We start from the raw sequence: 24,625 nt of genomic DNA, 5'->3' as shown, positions 1-24,625 counted from the left end.
CACTGGCCTAGCAGATATTAATCATTTCAAATAATGATGATTGATTTTGTTAATTAACCTTTGAACACAGCCTGCTATACATGCCTTCAGTGGCTTACAGTCATTTACTTACTAATAAACAGTAGGAGTAAGAGGATTGTGCAGCTTTTGCCAGTGATAAACATGCGCAAATGAGACAAAAATGAGGCCATTTGCACACACTGAAAAAAATTGGAGTGACATTTACTTAAAAAAAAAAGTTTTTCCACACAGAAAATGTTTGTAATCTTTACTCAGGCGGTTTCTAAGTAATATTTATTTAATAGAACCCACTTTTTTGATGAAAAAATGAAAATACACAAGTAAATTGCAGATTCACTGATGTCCCTCGATTACATTTTACTTGGAAATATAAACTAATGAAGCCAATGAACTGGTTTAGTGAATATTACTTGGAACGAATGATTCAATTACATACAAAACTGAGGACACATAATAACAAACAATCACTAAGTAATGCACGACATGAAAAACTGCCGTTTTAAAGTAAAAGCACTGAATTCATATTTCTTTGTAGAATTTATATAAATGATTGAAATAATAATTACAGGGCCAAAAAATCTTTTCAGTGCACATTTAAACGAGGTAATCTGCAAACATTTGAAGCAAAATTGCCTCCTTTCTATGTAAATGAGCGTCATTGCTAAAACAATCCCATTCACAAACACCAGCGTAGAAGTCGACCGATATATCGGGCCGATATCTGCGTTTTTTACTTGTGCCTAGAACAACATACACATTGTTTGCTATCAATCTGTTAATATGTTTTGTTTGTTTTGTTAATAAATGTTTCTTTTTTTGTTTAAATTGAGACTTGTGTAATATTTGTTATCATTGTGTCATTTTTATCATGTAAATGGAGGGAGAAAAGGCAATATCGGCTTCAAGAATCGGCCCAAAAAAATCAGCAGCAGACTGATGTCAAAATAATCGGTATCGGCCTTAAAAAAACGTATCGGTCAACCACTAATACTAAGGCAGAGGCCCCACATTAGACCTGGGAATGTGTCTTTTTTATTTATTGGACAAATCTGAGGCGCCACACCTCCAGGCCTAGAACAACATACACATTGTTTGCTATCCAGCTGTTAATATGTTTTGTTTGTTTTGTTAAAAAATGTGTTTTTCTTTAAATTGTGACTTGTGTAACATTTGTTGTCATTGTGTCATTTTTATCATTTAAATGGAGGGAGAAAAGGCAATATCGGCTTCAAGAATCAGCCCAAAAAAATCAGAACCACATATCAGGGATCGGTTAAGACTGATGTCAAAATAATCGGTACCACTACATCAGCGCCAGGGTTGGAATTTCACGACGGCAACGACGGCCATCGTTGCCCCACACTCTGGCCTTGATGCCCTGTGAAAAAATGTTCAATTTACGGCCAAGGTGGCCTTTGCACTCCAGTAAACACAAAGCTGACCCGACCCACTCCCCGCCTTCAAGACCTGTGCGCATCAACACATGGCTCATTTGATTATTCAATGAGCCATGTGTTGATGCGCAGCACAGGTAAGCTAGCAGGACAAGCTGTTTTGATATGTTGTGACTGAAGTATGTGGTAGTATTTGACAGAACTTAACATTTACGTTTTTATAGAAAGTACTATTGATAGGTAATTACCATTGTATTTTCCTATTTCAAGTCGACTTGTTAACGTTACATTTTTGCGTCATGAAAACTAGCGATAGCTAGCTAGTTGGGACAGCGCTAACGTCTTCCCTAGCTCAGGGACAAGGGCTCGACATTTAGCTGATGTAAATTTCACCTCAGCAGGTTCCTTTTTTATGGCAGGAGGAGGCATTTCTCTTTCCTTACTCTTAGATGAACTCAGGCAGGAGATTCATCTTGCCATCTTTTCAAAATATATGCATTTGCCGTCTTTTCAAAACAGGTTCATTTGTCATTTTCCAAAAAGGTCCTTTCTAATATATTTAATATATTGTGCATTCATGTTTCTTGGTGAATGAGAATGTTAAGGTATTCATCTGAAAGGTAAAACCAGCGTAATTTAACCAAACGGCCTTTATGCCCTGTCATGTGGCCTTTGTGCCCTTAAAATAAGTGTGAACAGGAAGGCCAAATGGCCTTGCCCCTAAAATGACAAAATTCCAAGCCTGAACAGCCACACGCAGTTACAGTGAAATGATGATTTTATTTCTTATTATCATCTGAGGAGTCCTTCAGTCCAGATGCAGACAGCTGCAGACTGGAAAACAGAGTGTTTTGCTTCCTCTTACATTCCTTCTGTGAACTTGATGCAGCTCAGTATTTGACTGTCATATTATCTCTTGTCAGATGAACCTTAATAGCTTGAATGATGCGGCAGATGGTCAGAACACCTTTGTGGTGGTTTTTCAGTCTTGGAAGGAAAGACATGTAATCCTCATTGAGAGATTCCATCAAAAGGAGGGCGGACAAAGGCGGTGATGGCCTCCTTTGTGTGTTGATTTACTGTTGCCCCAGGGCTGTGGTTATTAATTGATTATTATCTCTGAGGACTACCATCAGCACTTTTTCTTGAATAAGTCAACTTTTGTCCTCTGCCTAATTGCTTAAGAATACTATGTGGAAGAAGAAAAGGCTGCTTGAGAGTTACCTTAAAAAATGGCCGAGTCTTCGATTGCTGTGACACTAAATATTCCTCTTTACTCTCCCGTCTGCATCCTGCTTTCACCTTAGAGTGGACTTTCTTTATTTTTTATGTTTTTCTCTGTTCTCTACTGGAGTCTTCCCACAGCTAGCACAGGGGAAACAAAGCAGTTTATTTAAGTTCTTCTGCAACAGAAGTCATGGTTAATTTTTGTGACACATTTATTTAAATACATTTTTCTAGGCTTTTTTTTAGGCTTCCATATTTCACATTTCCACATATTTTGTACTTGTATTATTTAGGCTATATTCTTGTACACCTATTTGTACATTTTTTTGATAAAAACCTTTAAACTTTAAGAAAAAAAACATGTTTAAAGTGAGCCATCATGATAAAAAAGAGGTCTTAGTATCAGTTTTGATAGTAGGCAATAGGCATCTTTTCTGCATCTAATTAAAAAATGTAATCCTTTCCACCATTGGTCATAAACTGTGGTGCTTTCTGTAAAGGAGAAAGAAAAGGTGGGGCAACAATTACCTTGGACAGATGCAAAAAGAGAAAATTACACAATTTTACCATTTGACATGATCCACTATTTTACATTTCCCACATGGTTTACACAGATAATAACCCCACTGGGCACATGCCTGCTGTATTTTTTATTGTTATACTCCCCAATTCCCTGTTTGGATGTGATGTTAATTTGTAGCCAGGGTTGCTCTGTCCAATTTTACCACAGTGTCCTGCTGGTTGGTAATCTCCTCAGAAAGATGCTTAAGATCCTTACAGTCTTGATGGTGAACATAAAGCAAGTTCACCTAATAATCTAGATTTATTTCGGTTAGTCTGGCATGTTGTCAGTTGATTGAGCTTCATGAAGCAAATTCATCTAGTTTTAACACATACATTGCCACAGAAACTGATCTTGAACTTTGATTTCTGGAGCCAAATCAACAGGAAATGAGTCAGCCTAGTAAGTAAAAAAAGAAGCCTGGCTTATTTGGTAAACTCACTTTAAGGAACAGGCCGCAGATACCATCTGCTCCTAAATGAAAAAAAACTTCTCTGACAAATAAATAAGCTATCCATGTTTTCCTGCACTGCAAAAAAAGAAAAGTTGAGTGAACTCAAAATTTCAAGGCAACAAACTTCGATAAAATTTTAAGTTGGACAATTAAACTAAATATTTTAAGTTTTGTTTTTGAGTTTGCTCAACTCTGAAATCAGATTTTTGTCAACTCAACTGTAAATTGTACTAACTTATAATTTTACATTGTAATAACTTTTAATCCTTACTTCTGCTAACTTCTAGCCTGGCTAACACCAGACCAAATCTCATTGGAGATTAGGTCTGGACACCTTCAATGCTTTTCTCCCTAGAGGAGGTGTGGTTTACGATCCTCCGGAGCCGTTTATTGGACGCTTAGAATGTCTATCAAAGCGCCTGTAGGTAGCTCTTAGCCAATCAGATCAGTTATACCAGATGACGTAGTAGAGCAACAGAAATGGATGTTTGTTGTGTGTGTGTCTATGAGAGAGTGTTGCTGCTGCTTTGCTTCTCCAGTTCTCGCTTTCTGCAAGATTATTTATTTTCACGCTTTATTCCCCCTCATGTCATTCAGCCACACACATCCACTGATTTTATGGGCAATAAACAAGCTGCTGCGGGTCTCCGCTGTCCCCCGGCTCAGAGCCAGATCACCCGCGGTGACCGGCGGTCTCGGCGGCTCGGCGCAACGAGCCGCAGAAACCGCCCGTGCGGCGCTAATAGTCCCGCTACCTGTGATCTGGCTCCGAGCCGGGGGACAGCGGAGCTGCCGAGAGACCTTTCGCCTTTCAACTTTCGCTCTAAACTATTTAAAACACCATCTACAGCTAAAGAGAGTTTCGCGTCTGCAGCAGCCACGTTGGATCCGGAAAGCTTCCAAGTGCCGAGTAGTACGCGTCATCGTCTCACCGTCCCTCCCCGCTCTGTGATTGGATCCCTAAAACAGGGCTAGCAAAATCGCTTAGTTTCCAGACTGGCTGGAGGTTCGAAATCAAATTCGAGCGCGCAAGGCAGTCTGGGTATACCCAGGCTAGCTAACTTCTGCAATGTGCTGAATTGGCACGATTGTAACGCCGCTATGAAATGTCAGCTAATGTTGCGACCACAGTGAGTTAGCCTTGATACGCTAATGGCTACTCTTGTAGCTGTAACAAGCAGCCCTGCTAGCATCAGTTAGCCGCTAGCATCAGTTAGCCGCTAGCTTTCACTAATGACCGAATTTCAACGCTTTCCCGCATTTCACAACAAAGGAATAAGAGTTATCAGAACTATTGTCCCTTGTTGTGAACCCCAACTTAAAACTATACGTAACAACAACTCACAAACTTGTTTTTGAGCAGACAACTGGCTTCCTTTGTTGTGCTAACGTACATTACTGGCCTAAATGTCAATAATTTATATTTCCAAGTTTTACCAACTTAAATCGCTGTTTTAGGCCAAAAAATACAAGTTGGCCTTTTTGCAGTGTGGAGAATCACTCCACATTACATCTAAATATTTTTACCAGAGGGATTTCAAGTCCAGTTTTTGTTAAAAAGGCAGACTTTCAAATTCATTGTCTGTGCTCAGGCGGCTGGGGCTCAGTTGGTAGAGTGGTCTTATACTGATCGGAAGGTTGGTGGTTCGATCCCCGACCATGGCAGTCTACATGTTGAAGTATCCTTGATCAAGATACTGAACCCCAATGGCTCTTCCCAATGGTGAAAGAATTCACCATTTAGGGGGCTGCCACCAGCATTACTGTGTGTGTGAATGGGTGAATGAGCGCAAAGCACTTTGAGTGGTTGCAAAGCGACTAGAAAAGCGCTATATAAGGTCCATTTACCATTGTAGAAGATAATCTTCGTCTCTGACCACAGTAAAGCCTACAGACTGCTTTACATACATACTAACTTCTGCCAACTACAAACAAATAATCACAACAAATAGCGGTAACACTTTACAATAACCATCTAAGTAATGTTTATAGATGGTTTATAAACCAATTGTTAACCATTTACAAAGTGCTATACATATTTAATCGTTAAATGGTTTCAACCAATTTCTTAAAGGTATATGAATCATTTCAAAATCATTAACATACTAAATATGGTGTTAAAAATGTAATAATGAGTGAAACTAAAACTATAAATAAACTATTAATTATAATTTAATTGTTTGTTAATGGTAAATTAATTATAAACTTACATTAATATACCATATATTAGCCATTTATAAATGATTAAGTTAGTTAAACATTAATAAATTATGTATTTACCATTCTAAATGGCCTATAAACGGTTTATAAATGATGATTAAACATTAATAAACTATTTGTTTACCATTTATAAATGATGGTTATTGTAAAGTGTTACCCAAATAGCAATCAAAATGCATCAGCTCATGTGGCCCAGTTGGTAGAGCGTTCGCCTACTGATCGGAAGGTTGGTGGTTCGATCCCTGACCATGACAGCCTACATGTCGAAGTATCCTTGAGCAAAGATACTGAACCCCAAATGACCCCACCAGTATGAGCGTAGTGTGTAGTGTAAATCGCTTTGGATAAAAGCGCTAAATAAGTGCACTGCACTCCATGTTTCCCCACAATCACAGCACTTGACATTGCGAGCGTGAGACTATTCCCACATAGTAACCTTTCACACCCAGTTTAAAACCATAATCCATTTCTCAGTACAACAGGTGGAGCTGGCACGACTTACTGTTTCATATTGTTTCATATTGTGTTTATTAGTATTGGTTTTTTTTCATTATCACGAAAGGGCTCATGTGATGTTTTACAAAAATGATGCACATTCTACCAAGCTAAATTTGACTTCTCTATTTAACGTTGTGAAAAAGTCACTGTTAAAACATTGTTTTCACTTAAAACATTCAAGTTAACTTTCAGTTTTGTTTGATCTTTCCACTTTAAAAGGATTTGATCAGTTTGATCACTTCCTCCTTCGCTCCCGTCATAATTACTCTGGCCACTAGAGGTCACTGTCTGACAACAAATAAGCACCATCTCCAAGCTCACAACTATGTAATTTCCCGCGTTCTAGGTACGCTTATAGGTTCACATAATATTAAGGACATAGTATAAGAACAATACAGTATCCGTGTCATATTTCAGACATTCATCAAACATTTAAAATGTATCCAATACATTGGCTTTATGACTCATTATCGACAAAAGTAATTACATCGGCGCTGATTCTCAAATGTTAGCATGCTAACCCACTAGAGCAGTAGTTCTCAACCTTTTTGAGTCGCGACCCCCAATTTAACATCCATGTTGTCCGCGACCCCCGCTCACTGAACAGAACCTCACACGCACAGTTCAGATCACCCAAAAAAGAAACAAAATGACCAAAAAAGACACAAAATGACCAAAAAAAAGAAACAAAATGACCAAAAAAGACACAAAATTACCAAAAAAAGACACAAAATTACCAAAAAAGACACAAAATTACCAAAAAAGGAAACAAAAATGACCAAAAAAGACACAAAATGACCAAAAAAGGAAACAAAAATGACCAAAAAAGACACAAATTGACCAGAAAATTATCAAAAAAGACACAAAATGACCAAAAAAAGGAAACAAAATGACCAAAAAAGACACAAAATGACCAAAAAAAGAAACAAAATGACCAAAAAAGACACAAAATGACCAAAAAAAAGACACAAAATGACAAAAAAAGACACAAAATGACAAAAAAGACACAAAATGACCAAAAAAAGACACAAAATGACCCCAAAAAGAAACAAAATTACCAAAAAAGACACAAAATGACCCCAAAAAGAAACAAAATTACCAAAAAAGACACAAAATTACCAAAAAAAGAAACAAAAATGACCAAAAAAGACACAAAATGACCAAAAAAGGAAACAAAAATGACCAAAAAAGACACAAATTGACCAGAAAATTATCAAAAAAGACACAAAATGACAAAAAAAGAAATTAAATAAACCAAAAAGACTAAAACACATTAACACATGAACACTTTAACAAAGTGGAGACAGAGCTGACTTCCAAAATGATTTGGCGACCCCCAGAAATCATCTCGCGACCCCAATTGGGGTCCCGACCCCAAGGTTGAGAACAGCTGCACTAGAGTATTATGGTAAACACACTACCATTTTTACATTATAAGATGTATTGTCAGTCTCTGACACATATGCAATCCTCAATTAGTTGTTGGTCTGTGCCCCTCCTCGTCTTCATTTTGGGAGCTGAATGGAGGCGAATGAACAGTTGTTTTCCCCTGTGACGCTGCATTAATCGTTCATTTCATGGGTTAAAAGAGCAAAGTCAATGAGGAGGAGAAATTCTCATCCCATTATCGGCTCGGAGGTGCAAAGTGAGCGCATCAGCAATGAAGCCAAGCATAAAGATGATTACTGCACTACTAGAGCCCCTGATGCTCCACATTGTTCCAATTACAAACTCTTCTTCTCTTTGCAGCTGAGGGATTAACTGGAGACGACGCTTAGACTATGTGCAAAGTGGATTTCTTCCACCTTGTCCACCATTGCTCATTGTCATAATGATACATGGCCTGATGAGATAGTTTGTGCTGACAAAAGGCCTCCATCCTCACTCCTTTATTCCTTATATCTCTTTCAGGGAATCAGAGAGCCAAATACTTCACCCTCGGTATTGAAAGCACATAAATCTTGTTTTAAGAGGCTTGTCTCTCCTCAGATTCTGTCGGACAAAGGCTGAGTCTTTTATTTATTACCTCGATCCTTGTTTGGTTGGCTATTGTGTCTGCAACAAAATAATAGTTTTATAGATCAGCACGGATGCACATTATGATCAGTAGTAATAAAGATGAAGCTGGAGGCTGAGGACCTCTAGTGCTGTTTCTTGTTGTATCTCAGTTTTACCGTAGAACTCAATTCTCCCAGCCAGTAACTGCTCTTCATACATACACTATGAAAACAGCAAATGTTTCTTCACACAACTTGAAAAGTGAATGCTCTTATTACTACGCTACTCTACAAACATACACTACTGGTCAAAAGTTTTAGAACACACCAACTTTTCCAGAATTTAATTGAAAATGATGCCGTTTAATGTCTCAGTGTACTCTGAAATTAATGCACATTTGCAACATTTAAAGTTCTTTATTGAGCATGATAGTGTTTTGAAAGTAAAAAAAAGATTCAAAATCACATTTTATGTTGTACTAAAGGACTAAAAAAAGACACAAAATGACTTAAAAAAGACACAAAATGGCCAAAAAAGACACAAAATGACAAAAAAGACACCTAAAGACACAAAATGACTTACAAAGACATGAAAAGAATTAAAAAATTGACAAAATAGCCCAAGACCCCAAAAACCCATTTCTTGTTCCCTGAAAAAGGCCTACTTATATATATGTATGTATAATTCTGAAATGTACATTATTTTTCAGTTTTGGTTAAGCTTACCTTTTTTTATTTACCTCTGGCAGTTCACCACTTACCTTTGTACCCTTTCAAGCTGTTCATTTGACTTGAACTGCTTGAATTTCAATTAAAAACTGGAAAAATTGGGCTGTTCTAAAACTTTTGACCGGTAGTGTATATTTTTATCTCTTTCCATGCCATGGATTTTAGTTAAAGTCCAGTTCAGTGTGTAGTTAAAGCAACCTTTTTATGGTTAAAACTTTGGTTGAATGTCAGCAACAAATCCCCGTCCCTGTCATGAAATATTTTGTCAAATGATATGTGAAAACCGCTGGCATCAGAAACAAAATGTACAATATAAAAGTAACAAATACAGAATGTGAAGGCAGTACACTGAAAAAAGAACCAACTTAATTGAATTGTTTCATTTGGTAACACCTAAATGAATTAAGTTCTTTCAAATTAATTTAAAATCAGTTGTGTTAATCTAACTTATTAAATTAATTTGAAAGAACTTAATTCATTTAGGTGTTACCAAATGAAACAATTCAATTAAGTTGGTTCAACTATTTTCTTTTTTCAGTGTAGAAAATACCAACACTGCAAATTATTTGTTTCTCACCAAGATTAAAAAAAAACTTTAAATTTAGAAGTGTTAGATAATTCATCTTGTTTTAAGAGTTCATTTCTTATTTTCAGCGTTCAACATGCTTATTTCTAGATTTTATCATCTTAATTAAAAAAATATTGTGAAGTGAAATTATCTGTCCATGCAGCAAGATCATTTCCCTCAGATTTACTGTTTTTATCTTGTTTTTAGACACAGTTTTTTTGCAGTGTACAATAGGTTTGAACAATGTGCCAATGAAGATCCCCATCCCTAAATCTTATCTTTACCATTACTTGAAATGAAATGTAGTGTGCTGTTGATTTATGTTCCTCCACATGTACATGTGGTTCCTGAGCCTTGGGCCTCCTGCAGGATCAGAGTTCACAATCCTGATGGCTTGGGGGAAGAGACCTGGTGTAAATCACAAGTTTCATCACTATTAAATTGATTCTTTTGACAAGAATACAGCTAAACGGTATTTGATGATGTAACAAGTCTGCTCAATTTAGGGGCCCCTGATCGATATCATAAGCACATTTAACATAATCACAAAAAGCAAGTAGAATATGATTTGACACTTATATTAATGAGCTTTTCTAGGCATCTAATTAGAAATGTATTTATTTTTAAAATAAAAATAATAAATATACAGTGGCTATACTAACGACTATATTAGACCACTGGTTTATGCCACAGCCGCCCAAATTAACAGCATAAATAATTACCCCAAAAATCTTTCTATTATTATTTCTGTAATGTTAATACAGCAGTATTGCTTATCATTCATTTTTAATGCTGAAGATAATTATTATATTATTGAATATAGGGATCTGATAAAAGCCTTCAGTGACTGGAGACACAAGAACTATCTCCTACTGAACACCTCAAAGACTAAGGAAATGATCATAGATTTCCTCAGGTTCAAGCCCCCCCTTCAGCCAGTGAATACCTGTGGGGTGGACATGGAGGTGGTGCCAAGTTCTAAGTATCTAGGTGTATACCTGGATAATAAGTTGGACTGGTCCCTAAACACAGACGCTCTCTACAAAAAGGGGAAGAGCTGCCTCTTCTTCTTCTTGAAGCTCAGATCTCTGGACATCTGTAGTAAGATGCTGCAGATGTTTTATCAGTCTGTGGTGGTAGTGTGTTGTTTTATGCTGCAGTCTGCTGGGGAGGCAGCATCACACACAGAGATGATCAGACTGGTCTAAAGAGCTGGTTCTGTGGTTGGAGCCAGGTTGGACACACACATAACACTGGTTATTATCAAGGATGTTTGAAGAAGAAGAAGAATAGATGTAAAAATGACCAAAAAAGGACACAAAATTATTGAAATAGACACAAATTGACCAAAAATAGATGTAAAAATGACCAAAAAAGGACACAAAATTATCGAAAAAGACACAAATTGGCCAAAAAAAGATGTAATAATGACCAAAAAAGGACACAAAATTATCGAAAAAGACACAAATTGGCCAAAATAGATGTAAAAATGACCAAAAAAGGACACAAAATTATCGAAAAAGACACAAATTGGCCAAAAAATAGATGTAAAGATGACCAAAAAAGACACAAAATGACCAAAAAGAGATGTGAAAATGACCAAAAAAGGACACAAAATTATTGAAATAGACACAATTGACCAAAACTAGATGTAAAGATGACCAAAAAAGACACAAAATGGCCAAAAATAGATGTGAAAATGACCAAAAAAGGACACAAAATTATCAAAATAGACACAAATTGAACAAAAATAGATGTAAAGATGACCAAAAGACACAAAAAGCACCAAAAATAGTTGTAAAGATAACCAAAAAAGACACAAAATGACCAAAAAAGGACACAGAATTATCGAAATAGACACAAATTAGACTGGTCTAAAGAGCTGGTTCTGTGGTTGGAGCCAGGTTGGACTCACTGAAGGAGGTGGTGGAGACAGCCACTGTCAAAATGTTCCAGGCCATCCTGAAATACCAGATCATCAATACACAAAACATTAATGGACCAAAAAACAGCAGTGGACGGCTCCTCTCTCTCTGTTGCAGGACGGAGAGATTCAAAAGATCCTTCTCTCCTTCAGCCATCAGGCTGTCTCATTCTAACAGAGACTCTAACGACTAACTGAATTTACCCTCGGGGATAAATAAAGTAATTTTGATTTGATTTGATTGATTGATTATCTTTGTTTGAGCTGTACTGTGTCCTGTCTTTACACCAGTTCATAAACCCAGTGCAGTACTGTTCTGAAGGTTAATTCATTACCTGCTGAAATCATTTTTTTCTCAATCAAGCCTCCCCTGCACTTTCTCCACCAAAGAGAGATGTCGAGGCACCGCAGCTCCAGATTTACTGCTGGTATTGTCTCGTGAGGACAGAGGAACATCAATCTTTTGTTTTAATAGTGTCTCATTCGTTCACATGCCAGCACCGCAAAATGAAGCCGTAATTACTGGCCTTAATTGATGTGGTTTTACCACCTCAGACGATACTTCAGAGCCTCCTCCCCCCTCACTGTATAGGCCCCACTGCTGTTGTTTGCACTATATTTCTGCAGCTATTGATCGCTATTATGGTAAATCCGATGGGCACAATGGAACTCTATCAGCAAAATGCAGGTTAATTATCTCAGGGTCAACCACTTTTGAATCTTCACAAAGAGCGAGCCGTTCTCTCTTTATTGCCTGACATTAAATTGCAAATACAAATTATTGTCAGAGCCCCTTTATTTTGCTAATAAGGGGGCAGGTTGGCGTCATTAATAGAAGATTAGCTCCCATTTTCCACAGATTGTATTTGTGAGTTTTAAACAGGTCCAGGCTAATTTATCTATCGCTCTGTTGTTGTCTCCTTCCTGTGTTAATTACTTTTTACTTTATTTATGCCCAATCTGTGCTTTTTGTGAAAAGTGCATTAGGAGCAGCTTTAGACTTTGGTGTCTCACATAATTAAATGTGATTAACCCATTTTGCACATGTTCAAAGTTTCCTCAAGAGATCGTTCCACCCTGTCATAGAAAGAATACATTTATAATCAATGACGCTGTTTCCATTGGATGCATAGATAAGACATGAGAAACTTTTTTTGAAAGTTATATATTCCTGCTGTTAACAGAGCTGTCAGACATTTGACTGGCTTGAGATAAATTGGTGTTATAAGAAGGTGCAGAAGGCTATTGATGGGAGGAACCAAAGTTAATGGAATTGATTGTGGATATTGTGTTTGCTTTCTGCAGGGACTCCAGTGAATCGGATTCCTATCATGGCCAAGCAGGTGTTGGATCTCTACATGCTCTACAAGCTTGTCACAGAAAAAGGCGGCTTAGTGGAAGTCATCAATAAGAAAATATGGCGTGAGATCACCAAAGGCCTTAACCTCCCTACCTCCATTACCAGTGCAGCTTTCACTCTGCGAACACAGTGAGTAGGAGCTCACATGATAACCCCGATGACTGATAACCTGAACACACTGCAGCCACAAGTGTTCTGTGTGTGTGCGTGTGTGTGTGTGTGTGTGCTAGGGGTGTGCCATATCGTATCGTTCACGATAATATCTTCTTTTTTTTTAATGGTTATATTGGCAACGTTCCTACTTCTTGATGTAGTGGTTAAAGTTGTTTTAACCTTTATTCTCCTTTACAAAATGTCATTAAAATATGCCCCCAGAACCCCTAAATGGTTATTTTTATTATTGCAACTGCTGAGATTTGCATTTCAAACTACATGTTAGATTTTTATTTATTTATACAGACTAAAAAAAAATCATATTTTCTATATCTTTTTAAGTATTTCCTAATTTCGTCAAGAATATCGTCATCGCAAAAATAGCCTGCAATATCGTGATATTCTTTTAGGGCCATATCGCCCACCCCTAGAGTGTGTGTGTGTGTGTGTGTGTGTGTGTGTGTGTGTGTGTGTGTGTGTGTGTGTGTGTTAGGGGTTTGCCACATCGTATCGTTCACGATAATATCTTTATTTATTTTTTATGGTTATATTGGCAACGTTCCTACTTCTTGATATAGTGGTTAAAGTTTTTTTGGTAACACTTTACAATAACCATCTAAGTGATGTTTATAGATGGTTTATAAACCAATTATTAACCATTTACAAAATTCTATGCATATTTAATCTTTAAATGTTTTCAAGCAATGTCTTAAAGGTATAAGAAACATTTTGAAATCATTAACATACTTAATGTGGTGTTAAAAATGTTATAATGAGTGTAAAGCTATTAATAAACTAATAATTATGCTTGTTTATGGTAAAGTAATCTATTTGGCATTTATAAATTATAGTTCAACATTATTACATTTTCTATTCACCATTCTAAATGGCCTATATACGGTTTATAAATGATGATTAAACACTAATAAACCATCTGTTTACCATTTATAAATTATGGTTATTGTAAACATTACATTAATATACTATATATTTGTTATTTAAAAATGATGTAGTTAGTTAAACATTAATAAATTATGTATTTATCATTCTAAATGGCCTATATATGGTATGTATTTTAATCATAAAAAGCTACTATTACTCCCTCTCGCTAAACACATGCAACTTTCAAAATAAGAGCACAGTGTGTTAACAGAATCCACCACATAATTTACAGGAAGACTGTCAAAATAAGATGCCTTAAATAAAACATACAAGAACCTTTATTCTCCTTTACAAAATGTCATTAAAATATGCCCCCGAAACCCCTAAATGGTTATTTTTATTATTGCTGATACTCAAGAGTATTTTTTTTTATTTGGCAACTGTTGAGATTTGCACTTCACACTATACATATTTATACAGACTAAAAAAAAAGTAATATTTTCTATATCTTTTTAAGTATTTCCTAATATCGTCAAGAATATCGTCATCGCAAAAATAGCCTGCAATATGGGGGGGGGGGGTTCACATTGAACAAACCACAGCTGAAGAAAGTTCATGAAAACTACTTTTGACACAAACTGTCCATGTAAATAAGACCGCAAACAATGAGATCAATGCATTTAGTATAATGCTCAAAAATGCTATGTAATATATGACCATCTATGACCGTCTCTACTCAATATTATTTTTGTCCTATTTTTGCAAATGCCATAATTATAGAATTGGCTTCTTAGAAAAGTATCTCATTTCCATTGTTTAGTCACCAAATAATCAGGTGAAATATGCTAAGGTATGTAAATAATGTACCCTGAAAGCATGTTTACTGGTTTTTCCGGATGTCCCCACAAGGCCTGATTAAAACATCACTTCATAATTTCAGAGGTCTGAAGGCGTGTATAGGCTAACTAAGCTATGGCAAGTTTACTCAATTTTTTTCAGCTCTCTACAACATCTAGAAAGTGTGGTCCCCACAAGTGTCCCCATGATGCATTAAAACCAGTATATATATATATATATATATACATATATATATTACATTAAAAACATATTACAGTGCATTTTCTAGTGGAGTAATGTTTTGTTTTGTTTTTAAATTGTAAAAAAATACATTTTTTTTTTTTTTTTTACAGTGCAATCACTGAAAATACAAAAAACTACAAAATATTACAAAAATCATATAGTTTGAATGGTCATGGTTCCATTGTGGGACTGTGTTTTTTAAATCCTGTTTTCAGGATTGATTGATGATTGATGGACAGTATGTGACAGAGGGACACAGTGACAAAAATTCAAGTCCTTCTCTCCCTGCAGGTATATGAAGTACCTCTACCCGTATGAATGTGAAAAGCGTGGACTGAGCTCCCCTGGTGAGCTCCAGGCAGCTATCGACAGCAACCGGCGGGAAGGCCGTCGGCAGAGCTACGGCTCCGCCATCTTCAACTACTCTCCTGTGGGCACGCCCACCCTGCTGTCCTCACCAAAGATGCACATGTCCCACCTGTCTCTGCCTACTCACAACAGCAGCCAAATGTCCCAGGTGCCTGTCATCAAGAAAGGTAACAACATGACAACGTAAAACAAGACAACACCAGAAAGTCTCACATATTATTTTATTACCTTTTACCTCAAGTGCATAGAGAAGTATACTGCCCTAGATTTCAATTTTGCTTTGTTTTATAGAAATAATGATTAAAAAAATTGCATTTAACCCTCTGGAGTCACCAAAAGCTCCAAATCATGACTTGTTGCCTCCATCCAGACTAGAAAACAAAGCAGCGTGGAGCCCTACTGTAAATTTACCTCTAAAGTTCTGGCTGTAAACTCCATGAGGCCAGTTTCAGTTTGATGATGATATACCAAGTAAAACTGGAGACAAGCTCAAATAGATTTAGTATAAAATGATGATGAACTGGATGGAACCCTCTAATATGTTAGATTTGACACCTTTGTTCACATTTGCAACATTAAAAATTCTTTATTGAGCATGATAGTGTTTTGAAAGGAAAAAAAAGATTCAAAATCACATTTTATGTTGGACTAAAAAAAGACACAAAATGACCAAAAAAAGACACAAAATGACCAAAAAGACACAAAATGACCAAAAAAGACACAAAATGACAAAAAAAGACACAAAATAACCAAAAAAGACACAAATGACTAAAAAGACACAAAATGAGAAAAAAGACACAAAATAACTAAAAAAGACACAACAACGGACACAAAATGACCAAAAAAGACACAAAATGACTTACAAAGACACGAAAAGACATGAAAAGGATTAAAAAATGGACAAAATAGCCTTATAAGACTCCATAGAGTTAACTACAAAATCTAACTCAAAACCAAAGCAGACAGCAGTAAGTTCACTTACCACGGTCTGCTTTGACTGTGACACAGTGCAGCCTTGTATTTCTTCATTGTGTTGAATAATGAAGACAAAAATAATATACATATAATTATAAGTCTATTTGATAGGGAAATTGTTATCTAGATAGTGATTAAGTAAAAAAAAAAAGTGAGATAAAAGACTAAACTATAACATTTCTTTATAATATTGGGTCTAAAAAACACAAATCTTTGAATAGAGCTGTTAAACACTTTGAAAATGTTTATTCACTGAAAACTAAATGTAAAAGCTGAAAGAAGACAACAACATTGTAGTTATTGCACTCTGTTTCTGCATTACTATTAGAACCTTTTACAGCAAAACCAGAGTGCACTAGCTACGTTTTTGGGGTCAAAGGTCAAATAAATTGTCAAGATTTTTTAGCATAAAAATCACATCATCAATACATGTAGAATTAAGTGTCATATCACTTATCTACCTATAACCCATTTGGCTGGCCATGTTAAAAATGTTGAAAAACTTTAAATCAGTTTTTATCAGATTAACCCTTTGCGTATTACTGCAGTTAGACTTTATGGGGCAGTATATTTTTTATCATATTCTAGTAAGAAGCCTCACTGTTTTCTGAGCTGAACCTATTTGCTGTTTATACAAGCAAACATTTCCTTCATGTTTATCGGTTCTCTCCAGTGTAATGTTTCCACCTCTTTTTGCATCAGTGACAACAGTCATGTCATGCACTCTTTTTAACACAAGTACTGTTTCAATTAGTAATAAAAAATAAAAAAAATTGCAGAGTGAATTCACTGTATTTAAACTTGACACTTCCTCTGCAGATATTTCAGATAAAAATCTGTTAAATGATTTAATTGGTACAGTACCTGTTTCTCCTACACTGCAAATAAAAGGTGTTGTCTAAAAACAAGATAAAAACTAAAAATTAAAAAAAATCTGAGGAAAATGATCTTGCTGCATGGACAGATCAAGATTTCTTGAAGTAAGGTTGTTAAATCTAGACATAAGCATGTTGAACACTTAAAATAAGAAATTAACTCTTAAAAATCTTTTTTTATCTTGGTAAGAAACAAATAATTTGCATTGTAATATGTGGATTAAAATAGTGCAGATAAAAATTATTGTGTTGAGTGATGAGTGTGACATTATTTGCAGAATGCATGGCATATGACTATGGCTAATATGATAAACATGACAGTCATCCAGCTAAGTAAGAACTTTGTGTGAATTTTGGATGATTACAAATGTTCCTTTTTGCAAACAGAAATCTGACGACGTAGCTGGACTGATGCAATCGTCACTCCAGATCCTAAATAAACTCACACAATCTTTTTCTGTCACTCTGAAGGATGATTAACTTCCTCTCAGTGAATACTTTGTCAAAAAAAAAGGTTGCACATGATGTATGATGAGAGATCACAACATCTTTTTTGAGAAATCGTTGCGTGATTGCCCAGCCACTTTAGAAGAAGTGTCACAAATATTTATGTCACAATAGCTGCCTCATTTCTGTTCATTCAGACTCATGCAACTTGTGGTCTGTATGGTCATTCCCTCTAAAGAGGAAACATCTTGCAGGACTTCCTCATTTCAGCACCACTATTTTCCGAGACACACAAATGCACCATGAAGAGCATGAGATCTCTTAGATTACAGGTCCTCAAGGAAAAAAACAGCTGACTAATCTGCTTCTAGCATCCCCTAGAACCATCTCTTATTTCTATTTGTTTTTTTATTTTAGTGCTGCAAGGTTATGATCTTACATAAGGTCCAAAAGATCCTATGAACACAGGAGCCTATGCTAAACCATATTAGAATAGAATAGCCTTTATTGTCATTGCACAGAGTAACAACGAGATAAGCCATCAACCCGTCCAAACGTATAAAACACCCACAAACAGTATGACAGGTAAACAGGAGTATGAAGGGAGAGAAATACAGCACATGTGAGGAGAGGAAAGGAGGAAAAAACAATGAAAAAAACCTCAGCAACATAAGCATAATACAATTCACAACATGAACAGACTTATGACATGCCACAGGTAATGTTGGTGCATGCAAACTGCAAAAAAGGTGTGTCTAAAAACAAGATAAAAACACTAAATCTGAGGGAAATGATCTTGCTGCATGGACAGATAATTTCCATTTGACAAGATTTATTAAATTACGATTGTTAAATCTAGAAATAAGCATGTTAAACGCTTAAAATAAGAAATTTTCTCTTAAAACAAGATAAATTAAACCTGCAAGCAGCGATGAACTGACCCGAGTAGAGTGCACTAGAAATTATTTGTTTCTTACCAAGATAAAAAAAAACTTTAGATTTAGAAGTGTTACATAATTTATCTGCACTTTCAAAATAAAAAAAAGTGATTGTGCACAAAAATGAGAAATGTCATTGTCATACCAAAAAAACTGTTCTTGTTGGTGAGTCTCATTATTTAAATGTATTTAATGGATTTGTATCTTCCAAATATACTTAAATAAGATGTTTAAATAAGCTAAAATAAAAGCAGATTGCTATACATTATAAGGATGTGTACAATACGTTAAAAACATGGGAGTTATAGTAGTAATCATATGTTAAACGATTAGTATTACATACATATTCATATAAAAGCAGGATGTTAATGTTAGTTGAGGTAGTGTTAATGCTTTATTTCGGCTACTAATTATTATTTTACTATAGATTAATCTTCTGATGTCTACATTAAGATGTATCAATTAAATTCAATGAGGCATTATTGGCAAGAACGTTAAAAATCAATATGGCCAAAGCACAAGTCCAACTTTTTCCAAATATTTGGACAATACACAAAAACAGCAAGATATAAGAATCAATAAAACAAAATAGATACATTTGATAAAATATATGTGTGACACAAATCAATGACAAATATACAACTCATTAAGTAAAAATAGTAAATTTTTTGAATGCTTAAATATCATCTTTGCCATTATTTAATGTGCTAATGGGCCCCTCTGATTAAACACTAGCCCCTGCTTGGCCCCCACAGTAAAACTGGTCTAGAACCACCACTGGATTCAACATATTCACAGGAACTAGATTAGACAAAATGTTTAGAAAAGGATACCAGCTTGATACCATGTCTTCCTCTCCAGAGGAGCCCATGATGGCCAGCTGCCTGCCCAGCCGGGTGGCCCTCCCGATGTCCCCCAGCGGCCATCACGCCGCAGCCATGGCGGCCCAGGCGGCCGCGGCTCAGGCGGCGGCGGCCGTCCAGGCGGCGGCCCTGGAGCAGCTCAGAGAGAAGCTGGAGAGCGGTGAACCACCAGAGAAGAAGATGATGATGGTGACGGAGGAGCAGCAGCGGATGGTGCAGCACGCTCTGCAGCAGAACCTGCTGGCCATGGCCACACAGCTGCCCCTCAACATCAAACTCAACAACAGAGGTGAGACGCTCAGCTCGCTGTCTGGAGGTTACAGCTGCTCTGTCTCCTCTTGCACTGCAAAAAAAACAACTTGTATTTTTTGGCCTAAAACAGTGATTTAATTTGGTAAAACTTGGAAATATAAATTATTGGCATTTAGGGCAATAATGTCAGTTAGCACAACAAAGGAAGCCAGTTGTCTGCTCAAAAACAAGTTGGTGAGTTGTTGTTACTTATATCTTTAAGTTGGGGTTCACAACAAGGGACAATAGTTCTGATAACTCTTATTTCTTTGTTGTGAAATTCGGTCATTAGCGAAAGCTAGCGGCTAACTGATGCTAGTGGCTAACTGATGCTAGTGGCTAACTGATGCTAGTGGCTAACTGATGCTAACGGCGCTGCTTGTAACAGCTACAAGAGTAGCCATTAGCGTATCAATGCTAACTCAAAATTGTGGTCACAACATTAGCTGACATTCATAGCGGCGTTACAATCATGCCAGAGAAATTCAGAGTTGAGCAAACTCAAAAACAAAACTTTAAATATTTAGTTTAATTGTCCAACTTAAAATTTTATCAAAGTTTGTTGCCTTGAAATTTTGAGTTCATCCAACTTTTCTTTTTTTGCAGTGTGGACTCATTATTTTCAGTACTTTAACTGTCATTAATGCAGCCAGGATTTAAAAAAAAAAATACTGAGGTCATGAGGTGCATTTTACCACAGCAAGCCCTCTGAAAATAATTAGTAAATATAAAGTCTGTACACTGTAAAAAATGTCTGTAGATTTTATGGTGAAAAACTGCTAAACCATGAGTGTGAAAGACCGTAAAATGATAAATGGGTTAATTCAGTTTCAGTAACAATGAAAAGGTATGTATCAGCCAAAACAGTATTTTTTTACATTTTTATTATTATTTTTAATACATTACTCCACTGTAAAATACATTGGCACTGTACTCAAAAGAAGAAAATGCAGGTACTCTGGTGGATTGACAAAAGTTAAAAACCCTTTATTTTACATGGGTTACATCTAAAAACACCAACGCGTGTTGGCTTGTGCCTTCCTCAGGGTCCATTTTTTTTGTACACTGGCACTGTGTTTGTAGCAAAAAATATACTGTCATATATATACAATATAGCATCAGTTAGCCGCTAGCATCAGTTAGCCGTGAGCATCAGTTAGCCGCTAGCATCAGTTAGCCGCGAGCATCAGTTAGCCGCTAGATTTCGCTAATGATTTTCACCGCTTTCCTGCATTTCACAACAAAGAAATAAGAGTTAGCAGAACTATTCTGTCCTACAAAGCAAAAAGGCAGTAACTACGCAGAGTGCAGAACTGAGAAAAATGACTTTAAAGTTATCCTGTAATCCAGCCGTTTAGGTACTGTACAAACGACTGCCATTTTTCTCCAAAACGACACACATTTGAGATGAGATGTTTTGTCACATAACAAAGGATGCCTTGAAATTCATGAAAATGATAATAACTCATTTTTGACCAAAAATGCAGTTACTGCCTTTTTGCTTTGTAGGGCAGTACTGTCCCTTGTTGTGAACCCCAACTTAAAGATATAAGTAACAACAACTCACAAACTTGTTTTTGAGCAGACAACTGGCTTTCTTTGTTGTGCTAACTTATATGCCCTAAATGTCAATAATTTATATTTCCAAGTTTTACCAACTAAAATCACTGTCTTAGGCCAAAAAATACATGTTTTTTTTTTTTTGCAGTGTAGGTATAACAATGGTTAGGTTTGATATTCCGTATTTTGATTGTTGTCGAAAAAATATCATGGAAAGCCCCAAACCAACATTGAGAAGCTCAGCTCGACACGTCTTGCCTCAGAGCTCCATTGTTGTTACACATCAGAAGCCACAGCGTTGCGCTGGGTGACAAGTTCCTTCATCACCATGAACACACACACTGTAGATCATTCTGACCCAAACACACAGTCCTGCTGCCAGGAATACTCACCGCAGCACCAAATGTGGATTAATCTGCTGCTGAAGAAATGTACTATTTCCTTCTGTTTGTGTAATGTATAATAAAAAACTAAAATAAGTAGCTGCTGTAGGAAATCACAAAGCCTTTTAACCCATAAGAACCCAGACCTATTTATCCTTAAAGGAACATTATGGGGGACATAGAACACATTTATGATGTTTTAAAAAATTGGGCGTCTATGGTATTTATTTTTATAATATTTCTTATTTCAATATAAATAAACTAGACACCTTGCACCACTGTTCTTGCGTTTTTCTCTGCATCTCCACAACATTTATTAAAATTGTGACATTAATAGTGTAACAAATGATTTTTCAGATTTTTTTTTTAAGTAACAAAATAATAATAAGTCAATAATAAATAAAAACAAAAACAAACCCTAATAGGGTTAAATGCAATAAAGGACAGCCTATTAACGGATTAGGATTGTTAAATGGGTTTAAACTTAGCCTCGTAACAAAAAATAAGCTTAGTTAAGGTGAAGCATAAAGCTGAATATGGGAGATTATAGTAGAAGATTTAAAGTGTTTATTACACCCGTTTCATCATGGGTTCTTATGGGTTAAAAATGAAACTATAGTAATAGAAAGTAGAGACACATCAACACAATGTTGGCTTTGAGCTTTTCATGGGATTTGTTTAAATATAATGCAGATGTGCATATAATGTACATATCATATGAAACAGTGACATCTGAGGTGAAATAAGTTATTTCATTATTTATTAACATTCAGCAACACTGTAAAAAAATGTCTGTAGATTTTATGGTGAAAAACTGTTAAACCATGACAGTAAAAGACGTAAAATGATAAAAACAGTAGCCAAAACAGTATTTTTGGGGGGGTTTTTTACATTTTTTAGGGGGGGGAAATACATTACTCCACTGTAAAATACACAATGGCACCGTGTTTGTAACAAAAATATACTGTAATATATATACAAGCCATCACTGTAATTTTTGCATTTGTTTTTAGTAAAAATACTTTTCCTCACTGTTAAATGTACTAAACACTATATCTATAGCAAAAATATATTGTAATATTTAATGGTAAAATCTTTAATTTATGGGGCATTTATAAAGTATTTTCTTGTCAATTATATGGCAGAACAGCGTTTCTTTTGATGGAAAAAGTTTAATTTTTTACGGTAAAATATAATCTTTTAAAAAAAAAATCTTGTGAAATCAAAAGTGCTAAAATCACTTTACCGTAATATTAGAAAAAGTTGCACCATATTTATTACGGTAAAGTTCAGTTTTTTGCCATTTTTTTACCGTAAAAACAACAGCTGTTTTTTTTTAACAGTGACGTGTTAATCAGATTTGAATGTATAATTTAAAATCAGCTGTTACTGTTGAGGCTGTTAGCTATCAGACTTAAATGACAGTGTGTCTGCCACAGTGGGTGGTGTGTCAAAAACAGCTAATGGCCTGCCAGAGAGGCTGTCTGAGATCCAGCTGTGAACCACTAATGTGCACATAGTTCATCATATAACACGTGTAATTTGAAGCTCCATAAATGTTATGAAGAAATAGTTCTTGTTGACCACAGGCAGAATCCAGCTTGTCATGAGTAAAAATGCCCGTCCTGCTGGGCTTTGGCTGCAGCCAGCACGGCTCGTGACAAGCCATAAGTCACATATGACTTAATGATAGAGGCTAAAGGAAGAATAAGGGGCCTATCTGCTCAAGTGTGATATCATTTCTGTCTGCATCACTGCCTCTCTCATATTAGTCATAATAGCGGGCTTTGCACTTGATACGTGATGGAAAAATGAGTGAGAATCTTTCTCAGGTTAATTCCCACGCTGGTCGTCTGGCTCTGGCCCTCACATATAAACACTGTCATTTAAAGATTATATCCAAACACTATTATTTGTCTCCACCCAGATGCACTTAGACAGATAAATATATGTTTACACACGGTTTGATATCACAGCAGCCCGTTGGGATTACTTGAGACATTTGTGTTATTTCAAAACCAGTCACATATTCAGACAAGTTTTCCAACTGTGTGCTCCTATAGAAGTCATCTATAACTGACATGTACAAATGGCTGTAACATCTTTTGACAGTTCTTTCTCCCCAGAACTATTTAATAAAGTTCTCCTTATCCTGTCACTCTCTGAATTATCACCAATACTCCACCGGGCGCTTCTCTTGCTTCTTCTGTTCCCTTTCTAAATGCTCATATTGAGTTTTTCTCTCTCTCGTTCTCTGCCTCCTCTCTTGACAGATGATAGACAAGAGACCGCATTGAACCTGTCTACCAACGGCATTAGCAGCATCAACATGTCAATAGAAATAAATGGAGTTGTCTACACAGGTAAATAGAGGGGCCGTTTGCTGATGTAATTGCAGGCAGGAAATTCAATAAGTTATAGCAGCACCCTGGTGCTTAGTCCTCTACACAATTTGATGTCTTTGCTATAAAATCCATCGTAATGAAGTGGCAGTCCAATAGAGTTAAAAAAGTTAAATATCTCAAAATTGGGCCTGTGGACTCGAGGTCGATGGGGCTTATTGTCTTATGTGCCTGTCTAGAGCGTGTCTGTGTGTGTGTGTGCGTGTCTGTGTGTGTGTGTGTGTGTGTGTGTGTGTAAGCGGGGGTAGCTTGTGTCTTCAGGTAATTACTGCCTCTTTTCTTTAACATAGGCCTTTCATGTCAGTTTATTAGCATGGTGGCCATCACATCACATCAGCTCAGACTTGTTGACTTGTTGACTTGATCCTGTTCATCATTTTTTATCTGTTTGGATGGTTTTATTATCTATATAAAACTGCAGCCTAAAAACAGCTTAAAAATTCGGTAACACTT

At 36.2% G+C, this 24,625-nt stretch overlaps 1 protein-coding gene across 1 annotated transcript in view; it reads left to right on the top strand.

Moving 5' to 3' along the window:
* Positions 1 to 24,625, top strand: part of arid3c (AT rich interactive domain 3C (BRIGHT-like)) — a 125,982-nt gene that overhangs the window by 99,039 nt on the left and 2,318 nt on the right. Inside the window, exons 4-7 of the mRNA XM_059336425.1 lie at positions 12,900 to 13,083; positions 15,361 to 15,605; positions 19,535 to 19,825; positions 24,044 to 24,133. Of these exons, the coding sequence (XP_059192408.1) occupies positions 12,900 to 13,083; positions 15,361 to 15,605; positions 19,535 to 19,825; positions 24,044 to 24,133 (810 nt within the window). The remainder of the gene's footprint in view (positions 1 to 12,899; positions 13,084 to 15,360; positions 15,606 to 19,534; positions 19,826 to 24,043; positions 24,134 to 24,625) is intronic.

The sequence above is a fragment of the Centropristis striata genome, chromosome 7, assembly GCF_030273125.1.
Source record: "Centropristis striata isolate RG_2023a ecotype Rhode Island chromosome 7, C.striata_1.0, whole genome shotgun sequence".
Classification (NCBI taxonomy): domain Eukaryota; kingdom Metazoa; phylum Chordata; class Actinopteri; order Perciformes; family Serranidae; genus Centropristis; species Centropristis striata.
The sequence above is the reverse complement of the archived record's forward strand: the minus strand, read 5'-3'. Positions and strand labels throughout refer to the sequence as shown.